Here is an 11,451-nt window from a genome sequence, read left to right as displayed (position 1 = left end):
GTGGGTTTTCCCCTTCCCCCTGCAGCATTGGTTCCCTCAGTGTGGCACGCTCGGTGGTGCATTTGGTGGTGGTGGCGCGGCCAGCTTGGGGCCGATGGTGGTGTGTTCTTCTTCTTCATGTGTTTCTCTTCGACCGTCCTTCGCGTGGTCTCCGTCCTATTGTTGTGCATGCTCAAGACCCTCCCATGGTTGCTGTTGTGCTGCGGCGAGCTTTGGGCTCTTGGTGCAGTCTTGGTTCACCTTTGCTCAATGACGACGCAATGATGCCTCCCCAACTAGCTAATCGTTTCGACCGCCCGTGGAGGATCTCCTAGTCAAGGTTCGTATTAAGTTTGACACTCGTTGATTGTGGTTGATCCTCTGTTGTGCCGTGGGGCTCGGTATGCACGCCGGTGCGGTGCTTTAGGTTGTTTGCAGGGTCTTGGTATTGTGATCCCTTGACGGCACCCCACATCTACTTGTGTCTATCGTGGTGTTGGTCTTTCGGCTTGTTTAGCTAGGTCATACCTTTTCCTGGGTGGCATTTTTTCTCATCTTCTGTAACCTTGTTACTTGTGCGGTTTTTGGGCCCGGTTTCCCTTATAAACGGGGTCAACTTGTTTAGGTTTTCGATCCGGTTTTCCTTATAAACTGGATCAGCTAAATTTAAGGGGTGACTCTTGGCTTTGGCAGCTTTTTGAGCAATATATTCAGGTGGGGATCCTCTCACCCCGGTGACTGTTCAAAAAATAATAATAAAGAATGCAAAGTATATTCATGATTCAGAAATATTTCTGCCTGCAAAGTACTTCCTCCATTTTAAAATAATTGAAGCTCTATGATTTCCTTAAGTCAACTTGTTTAAGTTTGACCAAGTCCATACAGAAAATCTGCAAAGATCTACGATATCATGAAAAATATATTTCATATAATAGATTTAATGAAGATGTTGATATATTTTTATACAGACTTGGTCAAACTTAATGAAGTGTTTTTTTTGGGGTAAACTTAATGAAGTTTGGCTAAGGACAATTCTAGGACTTCAATTATGTTGGAACAGTGCATGCATGTTCAGCTCCGTTGGGCTCCTTGATGGTGTGCACGTCGCCCATGTCTTAGGCCTTGGGTGCTTGACGAAAGATGACAAGCTTTTCCATTTGTACGAGAAACAGTTTTTTTTTCTCAACAAAACACAAGAGATAGCTTACCCTATATGGAAATGACAAGTCATAATTATTTTTCATTACACATAGAGGGACACCGAGGAGCTAGCATACATAGGGGTAACGGGCCCTAAACATAACGGGAGAAATACAACTCAGAGCAACACGATCGAGCTTAACGAGCTAGCTAGCTGCTAGGGTTCACGTACGTAATTACCAGCTAATAACCTAGCTGCATGCATGCATCCTTATTTTTTCAACATCACATCACCAACACGTAAAGGAAAAAAGAACACACTTCCCTACTGACAATTTGGCATGCATGCGTGCATCACCTCGACCGTTGGCCGTACGCACGCATGCACCTCACCATCCATGCATGCAGGCAACGTAATGGATTTGCAACGACCGGTCACGGATGGATGCAGCCACCGCAGCCGTGTCCGATGCCACCGCCGAGACCACCTGCACCACCTCCCAGGCCGCCGCCACCAGCTCCACCCCCGAGGCCACCAAGGCCACCGGCGCCACCGCCGAGACCGCCAGGCCCGCCGAGCCCACCAGAGCCACCGCCAAGACCGCCTCCTCCAAGGCCTCCAAGGCCACCTGCACCTCCACCGCCGAGCCCACCGAGCCCCCCCGCGCCGCCAAGTCCGCCAACGCCACCGCCGGCTCCGCCAAGCCCACCGACGCCTCCCACGCCAGCGAGGCCACCGGCGCCGCCGATCCCTCCCATGCCGCCCCCGACGCCTCCGAGGACGCCGCCGATGCCACCCACCGCTCCACCCAAACCACCTACGCCGCCCGCGCCAGCGAAACCACCAACGCCACCGCCGTACCCTCCGCCCAGGCCGCTGCCTAGGAAGGTCTTCCGGTCGCCGAGGCCAGCCGGTGCTGCCGCCACCACAGCGACGTTCTTAGTACCCGCGGCCGTCATAGCTGTTGTCGTCGTAGTCTTGGCGGTGGCGGTGGCCGGCGCGGCCGCCACCGCAGTGACGCTCTTAGTAGTCGTGGTCGTTGCGGTTGTCTTTGCAGTCTTGGCGGTGGCGGTGGCGGTGGCAGGCACCTCTCTCGCGTCAGCGGGTGCTAGCGGCGCCACCGCAAGGAGGAGGGCGACGAGCAGGAAGCGGCACGCCATTGCGGCAGTAACGGTGCTCCACCTCGCCATCGATCGAGCTAGCTAGCTTCCCAGCTAATAAGTGGAGTGCCAAGCTGCCTAGAGAGCCTATATATAGAGATGGACTACGGACCACGCATGCAGCTAGCCAGACCAGAGAGATCTCGAAGTGGTGTGAAGCAATTAATGGAGGAGGCACCGCACAGGTGAGCGGCGGGCGGGCAGGCGGCCGGAGTGAATGGGAGGCGCCAAGGCTTGCTGCTGCCGCAGAGCCAATGCCTATCTATCAGAATACAGTAGAGCGGCGACAGAGTTCACGAGTGACATCCTACTCGTTTACAAGTACGTACTCGCAGAGCTTCCATTAACTCACTGACACCATCGATCGGTCGATGGAGCTCACTTGCATGAAGGGAGGAGAGGACGCGTGTGACCGCGCACGGACAGCTGACACACCTACCACCGCCGGCGATAAATAGGCCGGCCGGACTTCCTTCTTCTGCGGATCTAGACGCCATGATTTGTCACCCATGCAACATCCTAGTTAGCGGCAGAGCAGAGCGGCATGGGATCACGGGAGAGCAGAGCCGGCACTGTGCGTTGGTTCAGACTTCAGAGACTGCGCATATGTATGTAAACTAGTCTGGGGGATTTAATGCTTTGTCGATGGGATTTGCTTTGCAACTGAGAATAGTTTTAGGGTCTGTTGATTTACTGGGAGATGGCAATCAGTAGAAAGTAGAAACCTGAACTTTCTGAATATTGAGATCTTGCGGCAGTGAGAGCGCTTCACTGGGGTCATTGCTTCTAGAATTTCCTGGTCGGTCAGGACATGAACAAAGCCGATGCTTGCTTCAGATGCACCAGCGCTTACCAGTACTCCCTGTGTAAAGAAATATAAGAGAGTTTAGATCACCATTTCTCAGATCAACAGAAGAAGCTTCGAAGCCTAGGATCCCAGGATGATTGCATACCGAGAAGAAGTCTGACGGCTTGCAGATCGGTTTGACAGATGGAGTTCCACCGTGTCAAGCCCGTCAATAATTCGAGCCTATCCTGCTGGACTGCTTGTTGCGCAGGAGCTCCCACAGGACAAGGAGGAAGCCCGTCGCATCATACGCCGATCTTAGGCGTACGCCCCTTCTACTGGAGAGCTGTACAAGCGAAGCGTCACCGGCATTTTTCAGCGTTGTGTATCTCCAGAGAAAGGCTAAAAAATTCTCGAGGAAATCCACTCTGGCACGTGCGGGCAGCATCATGCTTCACCTCAGGCACTGGTTAGCAAAGCTTTCCGGCATGGTTTCTTTTGGCCAGTGGCGGATCCAGGAAATCAACTTTGGGTGTTCAAAAAAAATTTCACCCTAACAGAGAAGTCCATTGGCCCAAGGCAATACAAATTGTTAACAAAAACAAAATTATCTCAAAAGACAAAGAAACTTACAAAGAGCTAAATATCTAATTCCAAAGATAATTCATTTGCTATTTTTTTACTAATGAATTCAATCCAAAGATAATTTAACGTTCTTTATAAACAACGGTCTTCCTTCTTACTAATGTGGTCATATGCAGAGCTATATATATCTCTAAATGACTAAACCTAAATATAAGCTACAAATGTACATGCCGCTCATCCCATGACCCTTTTGTGGTGCTGCGGCATCCGCAGCAGGCATGTCACTGCACGGCTTGACCATGGGGGGCTCCATTTTGTCCGCGTCCGGTGCCAGCGGCTTGGTCGAACTCTCCACCAGCACAGCCGCATGCCCGCTCAGGCCCCTGCTCGTTCGGCTCTGGTGCTGGTGGATTTGCTGTAGACTGAGTTTTTTTAGGAGCATTTGGACTAAGTTGAGCTGCTGAGTATTTAGCGTAGTCCTGCGTGAGAGCAGTTCGTTGCTGCTTTTGGGCTGCGCCGCTGCAGCCGATGGGCTTATTGGTCTGTTTTGTCACAGGAGAGCTAAGTATTTGTGTCATATACCTAATATATAGGATTTTTTTGCAGGAAATTTTGGGTGTACATCTGTACACCCATGACCAATAGTGGATCCGCCCCTGCTTCTGGCTGGCCAGGAAGCAGAATGGAGACAATTTGGTCAAGAAATGCAGTGAGTGTCAGTGCTTTGCCAAGCAAAGTCACATGACGGCCACAACCCTTAAAATAATCCTTATCACTTGGCTGTTCGCGGTCTGGAGGCTGAATATGATAGGACCTATGAAGACGGTCCCAAGAAATTTCAAATATCTCCTCGTAGTTGTCGACAAGTTCACCAAGTGAATCGGAGCGAAGCCGGTTACAAGCCATGCTCTGGGGCCGACAATCAAATACATAACGGAAATCATACATTATTTATGCATGACTCACAACATCATCACGGATAACGGCACCAATTTCAAATCCAAGCAGTTCAAGGACTACTCCAGCAGCCGTCGGATCAAGCTCGACTTTGCGTCGGTAGCTCAGCCGCAGTCCAATGGGCAAGTCAAACTCTCCAATGGTCTGGTACCTGGGGGCTTGAAGCACATAATCCGGACGCCACTGGAGGATATCGGCGTCCGGATATCGTACGGAATCGGGTGACCGAGTAGTCTCCCGTTCCGTGGAGCTTACTCACAACACCAAACAGTTCTACTAGTTATACTCCCTTCTCTATGGTTTACGGATTGGAGGCCGTCCTCCCCAACGACCTCATCTATCTTAATTAATAGATAAGGCAAATTTTTTGCCTCCGTTTCAAAAAAAAAAGTATGATGCACCTCGCGTAGCTCACTATGTCGAGGCAGAGCAGAGCTGCAGCGTCAGGACACACTCAATCGCTTGGAAGAAAAGGGTTGGTCACCATGGCAAGATCGGTTATCTACCAGCAGCTACGCCCTTACCATAGACAAGTGCGAGGCCAAGCGCTTAACGTCGATGACCTCGTTGTCAGAGGAGAAGTCTTTGTCAAGAGGATGGGAGGAATAGGCTACAAAAAGTTGGCTGCGTCTGGCTGGCGGCCGTTGGCTCGCTAGCGATAGCGAGCGGCGGGCCAGAAAAGAAAAAATTCATGTCCCTCGTTCCCAGAAAGGAAGGCCTCCCATTTCAAAAGAAAAAGAAAAAAAAAGAAAGGAAGGCCTCCTTCCGACCTGCAAAATCCATTGGCTCGGTAGAGCAGCCGCCAGCCACTAGACCATGTTTGTGGTGTCAGATTTTCTAATCACGATTTGTGGTGGTCCCTGCTGGTTTCCCATGTCCTTTCTTCCATGTCCACCTGACACACGGGTGTGGTCCCCTTGCCATAGCTTTGATTCCTTTTTGCATGCGTGTGTTGGTTTTGACCTTAGCTGCAGCTCCACATGCTATTTGCTGCCATCATGTAATTATTTGTCTAAGATACTAATGTATTTAGACACATTTTAATATTAGGTACATTTTTATTTAGACAAATATAAGAAAACTAATTTGGTATAAGACATCACTAGTATTTAGAAAAATTGACACCATGGCTACTGTTTTGCGGCTGCTCTGTGCAACTAGATCTTGTAGTAAAACCAACTTTTGCCTGGTGTGTGCAAATAGACACAAGGGATTAGTTTTGCAGATAGCCCAAAATAGAAACATGGACTGGATGTTCCTATTTGTGCAACTAATCACAGTTCCAACAATGCCAACTTTTTATGCAATGTGAGCAACCAAACAACCAAATACTAGAAAATATGGACTAGATGTACTGTTTGTGCAGAAAGAAGCACATAATTGCACAACTAAAAAAGCATGGTTCCAAAAGAAACCTTTTTATGCCATGTGTGCAAATAGAAGCCTATATTTGTGCCAACTAAAACATGGATCCAAAACCAACTTTTCCTTCTACGTGTGCAACCAAATAGCCAAGACTAGAAAAGAGATGTGCAAACTAACCATGGATCCAAAAGCCAACTTTTGCTGTAAATGTGTGCAATCAACACACACAGACATGGATGTGTGCAGTCTGTGCAAAAATAAACACATATTTGTGAAACTAAGCATGAATCCAAAGCCAACTTTTGATGTAAATGTGTGCAACTAAAACATGAATCCAGGCCTCCAAACAGCTTGTGGCAGAGATGGGATTTCTGTAATGGGCTCAACTTATTGTTCAACTTCACCAACCTCCCAAGTGATGCCCTTATCCTACCAGCTTGTGACTGTCGTTCTGCATTATCTCCTTCATTACATCCCCCCCCCCCGGCACAATATCATGAAGGTGAAAAAAGGTGATTAGTTAACACTGCATAATTTTTTTTGTTCTTCAGAAATCTGGATTAAAATGGTTGAGGATGCCAACACAGTATTATGTTTTTTGTGCAACTAGAAATGCTAAGGATGCCAACTAAATAATACTCTTATGCAACTAGAATTGCTGAGGATGCCAACTAATTGGATACTACTGTGCAAGTATAAAGTCTGAGGGTGCCAAAGATACTCTTGGTCAACCCTCAAATTTTTTGGAGATGGGACTAAATTATATACTGTTGTGCTACTAGAAAGGCTGAGGATGTCAATTAGTTGGATATTGTTTGTGCAAGTAGAAATGTTGAGGATGCCAACTAATTGAATAGTCTTGTGCAACTATAAATCTTGAAGATGCCAATTAATTAGATACTCTTGGGAAAATAAATATTCAGCACTTGCATGTCCAATCAAAAAATTGCACATTCACGTTTCAGGTTTCTAGAAGAAAATGCTGAGGGTGTCAATGCAGGTACAAAAAGACTGAGGATGTCAACTAGTTGGATGGTATTATGAAACTAGAAATGTTGAGGATGCCAACTAAGCAGGTACTCTTGTGCAACTAGAAAAGCCTGAGGATGCCAGCTCATTAGATACTCTCGGGGACACGTCATCATCCTCTCCATCCCCATTGTTATCAGCGCCATGTGGTTGCCGCTTAGCAGCCCGTTTTGAGCTCCGCCAAGAGGTCCTATTTGGAGAACCCTACAATGAACAGAAAGATTGAACTGCTAATACGGTAAAAGAAAAGAGCATAATAAATGGTAGTACGATAGAAGAAAAAGAAATATGAACCTCTATTTAACTGTCAGACACATCTCCTTCACTAACCATTTTGTCTCTGCAAAACAGAAAAAGAACAAACATATTAGTCAAAATTAACAGAATTGCATAGGGGGGGGGGGGACAAAATGGGGGTGGGGTAGGCTACATTTGCATATGAAGTTGGCAACTCAAATTAACAAGTTGCATGTGGGCAAAAAAAAAAGAAAAAAAATGGCTACTCTTAATATGAAGTTGGCAATTCAAGAGAACAAGTTGCACAAGAATTAAATAGAAAGTTGCACATGAATTCCTACCTGGGTGAGCGAAAAAATTTCCACCCAGAAACAATCATACTACTTGGTTGGCTAGTCAATCAAAAGAACTTGGATAAGGGGACCTGCCTCGTTGCAAAATAGGTGGGGGATGAGGCCTACTTGTAGGACGACATGCTTCCAGTTTACATCAGTGCTGTACAAGTTTTCAATGGTCATATCCAACTGAGAACTACTATATGTGCAACTACAATACTGTAGATGCCAACAAAAAGATGTGACTAGCAAAAATAGATCGACTTAATCAACTCCCTACCAGTAGGATGTGCAACTCTGACAACAGCCCCGACCAACTGCATGGTAGTCAATGTGCAACTCTGAAAATATGGTTGTGCAACTCTTCCTATGCTCTTCAGAAAATTCAAGATTGATAATTTACAGAACATACAAGCGTTACAGTGTTAGCTGACTAAAGAAAACACTTATTTCACCACCCAATCATTCAACGTTAGCTGACTAAAAAACACTTATTTCACCACCCAATCGTCCACTGAATGATTAGTTTTTGCAAGGAAGATGAAACATACATAGAATTGGACTAGTTTGCTTCAGTAACTATCATCATGTACTCTAGCATACTAGCACTAAATTAGAAGAGGAAATTGTAATTAATTAAAGATGTGAAGATGAACTAGACTCGTGTGCCAGGTTTACTAGAAAAATGCTACTATACTATACTAGATTGTATTGACATACAAGCACCCAGAAATACACCGGTACCTCTGAACATTGTGCTTCCGCCGTACATATTGCTAGGATATGATGGTCCAATCAAAGAATTTCCGACAAGAAGCTCTCTCAGCCGAGCGCGCTCTCCCACGGGATCCCTCTGCCCGAATCAGCCCAGAAACGCTGCCGGCGTCTGGACCTAACATAATCACAGCTCCGCTCAACAGACCATGACGCCGGAAAGACCATATCAGACACCACTACCACCGGAGGTTGCTCCATCTCTGCCATAGCATGACACCGACATCGCGCACCACTGTGACCAGAGGATCCTCCACCCCCACCATCTGGGGGGAAGTGGACTCAGTCGGAGCCGGGAGGGGGGGGGGGGGAGGGGGGGAAGGATCTCAGCCGGCCTCGGGCAGAGGAAGTAGACGATGGCCCCACCCCGTTGATGGCGGCGGGGAAAAATGGCGATGGGGCTGGATCTGGTTGGGTAGGGAGCAGCCGGACGGTTGGGGAGGATCCCATGGTGGACTGGGCCGGTGGTGGTGTGGCCAAGCCAACCATCATGGTGGTGGCGCGACGAGGACCTCGGGGCAGAGCCACGCGGGGTGGTCCTCCCCTCCTCCGATCTGCCGGTGGAGCATGGTGGCCGGTTAGTGGGGGGCTTCTGGTGGTCGGCGTTGAGGGAAGAAGCCCCTCTGATCCAGATCCGTGGGAGGAGTGAGAGGGAGTCGTGGGTGGTGCGGTGAAGAGAGAGAGGTTGTCGGTGGAGTGAGCTGGGAAGTTGCCAGATAGCGCGTGTGATGGCTCGATCGTGCGGCCACGAGCCGGCCGCTCGGTCTCATCAAAAAGTGCGCGTGCACTTTTAAAATTTTGGGCAAAAAGTTATAGTAGAAGTTATGTTTTACAGGAAGGGCTAGGTGCAAAAACCTTAAACTTCTCAAGAAAAAAACATGCCAAGTTAAGTTTTAGGGGACGTCTGGAGAGTTATGTTTTACGGGACGTATGAGTAGTTAAGTTTGTTTTTTTGAACCGTATGAGGAGTTAAGTTTTAGAAGAAAGGTGGAGATGTGAACGTTCATCCGACATTTTTTATCTTAAAGAAAAAGATACAGAGCAGGAGGGCAAACCGCAGCCAGCTTCGTCCCACGAAACTCATCAATTAGCTTAAAAGAAGGGGCTCAACACTTGTGTAAAATTAACACTATATTTGTATTATGCTATTATCTGCTAGCCTGCCCTGTTTTATGCCTAGCATGGAGCGAATGCCAGTCAGTGACCGCGCACCAGAACGTTTTGATCGCAGTTGTTGAACTGTGTACTTTCTGTCCATTTAAATAAACCACCATCATGGTTCATTGACCGTATCAGTAGGTGATATTTCTCTTCAAAATCCATGTGATTAATTTCTACATGATTTACAAACAGGCCATGAGAAGCTTCACTCGCTTTCGGTGAGATCACAGATCCGGTCACGGCTAGCAGGCGTGTCAGCAATCGGATCGAGGGACAGCCAGATACAGATGACCTGTAGTTAGTGCGCGCCAAGAGGGCAGCCATGCTTCGAGATGTCGAGGCAACTACAGGTATGTCTTTTGATAAGAGTTGTTCAATTATGCATTTCACCGAGACTGAAATTATTGATAAGGCAAACGACTTAGGAATAACTCTGCGTTCAAATGAAAAGGAGGTAGCGAAATCAGTAAATGATCTTTTAGATTTAGAAGCGGAGCGGGCTTCTTAAATAATTTGAAACCTCACATCAGTTAAACCTATGAATGGCAAAGACATGAACAATTTAGGAATGATAGCCCTTGAAAACATTTGCAATAATCTCTTGCCTAGTACGGCGGACGAAGATGAGGAGGGGTCGAAGACTACGGACACTGTAGAACCTCTAATGATGGAGGACACTGTCTCGTGTTCTGCCGATTCTACGTTCCCGAAGGGTGATGGGGAGAAGCCCAAGTGACCCTGGAAACGAAAAATTTATCCTACTTCGGCGGTCCATACAAGTGCTAGGGTTAAGCTTAAAAAAAATTCATGATGACTTATGAAAGGAATCTTTTGAAATAGCAGAGATCTAGCTGACTTGGCTAAACGAAGGTTCTTGGCTGAGACAACGATAGAGCAGCAATTAGATTTTATTGCGCTATTGAAAATACGACGAGACAACTTTATCTCATGGTTCCTTGGAATTCTATCCGAAGGAATTGATTTTGATTGGCACATCTTACCGCCTAGAGGAAGATCTGATGGGATATTACTAGGGGTTCGGTGTGAAACACTTGAGGTGCTTAACGTGGTTCGGGGAGATTTTACGGTCAAGTTTTGGGTGAGATCAAAATTGGATGGTTTCCGGTGGTCTCTCGTGGCTGTATATGGGGCAGCACAACTGGAACTCAAACCAGATTCTTTAGCCGACTTGGTGCGGATCTATGGAGATGAAACACTGCCAATCCTAGTCGGTGGAGACTCTAATATAATTACGAGGAGAGATGAAAAGAATAATGATAATTTTGATGGACGTTGGTCTATGATGTTTAACATGATTATCGAGAGTCTTAATGTAACACCCCGAGACCGTTGTGCCAGGTGTCCTCCAGTTATTCGCTGTTGTTGCCTTGTCTTTTGCTTGCGTGTCATGCATTCCATATCATGTCATCATGTGCATCGCATTTGCATACGTGTTCGTCTCATGCATTCGAGCATTTTCCCCGTTGTCCGTTTTACAATCCGGCGCTCCTATGTCCTCCGGTGTCCCTTTCTACCTCTTTTCGTGTGCGGGTGTTAAACGTTCTCGGATTGGACCGAAACTTGTCATGTGGCCTTGGTTTACTACCGGTAGACCGCCTGTCAAGTTTCGTGTCATTTGAACTTCGTTTGATACTCCAACGGTTAACCGAGGGACCAAAAAGGCCCCGTGTGTGTTGCAGCCCAACACCCCTCCAAAGTGGCCCAAAACCCACCTAAACCCCTTCCATCTTCTAAGCCGTTCGATCACGATCGCGTGGCCGAAAACCGCACCTCATTTGGACTCTCCTAACTCCCTCTACCTCTATATATAGGTCCCTCTCCCCCAAATTCACGGTCTAACCCTAGTCTTCCTCTACCTCGCGCCACCGGACAAAGATCCCCGCCGCCGGACATGTCCAGCCGCCGCCTTCGCCCAATCAC

At 47.5% G+C, this 11,451-nt stretch overlaps 1 protein-coding gene and 1 long non-coding RNA gene across 3 annotated transcripts; both read right to left on the bottom strand.

Moving 5' to 3' along the window:
• Nucleotides 1-1,191: 1,191 nt before the first annotated feature.
• Nucleotides 1,192-2,496, bottom strand: LOC147967349 (uncharacterized). Its single transcript, XM_087525231.1, has one exon. It carries the CDS (start codon nt 2,308-2,310, stop codon nt 1,555-1,557), a length of 756 nt encoding a protein of 251 aa, XP_087381357.1. The 5' UTR covers nt 2,311-2,496; the 3' UTR covers nt 1,192-1,554.
• A 4,409-nt stretch (nt 2,497-6,905) lies between these two features.
• Nucleotides 6,906-9,061, bottom strand: LOC147967348 (uncharacterized). 2 transcript variants are annotated; one of them, XR_015603742.1, is made up of 4 exons: nt 7,856-9,061; nt 7,669-7,735; nt 7,298-7,343; nt 6,906-7,207 (listed from the first exon to the last, which is right to left on the bottom strand). It is a non-coding gene; the product is annotated as an uncharacterized LOC147967348 (long non-coding RNA). The 2 variants fall into 2 exon arrangements; XR_015603741.1 differs by having other exon boundaries at nt 7,669-9,060.
• Nucleotides 9,062-11,451: the final 2,390 nt, after the last annotated feature.

Source organism: Triticum urartu, chromosome 5A (genome assembly GCF_056163025.1).
Source record: "Triticum urartu cultivar PI428250 chromosome 5A, HENAU_Tu73, whole genome shotgun sequence".
Classification (NCBI taxonomy): domain Eukaryota; kingdom Viridiplantae; phylum Streptophyta; class Magnoliopsida; order Poales; family Poaceae; genus Triticum; species Triticum urartu.
Note: the sequence above shows the minus strand (reverse complement) of the source record. Positions and strands in the feature narration are given on the sequence as shown.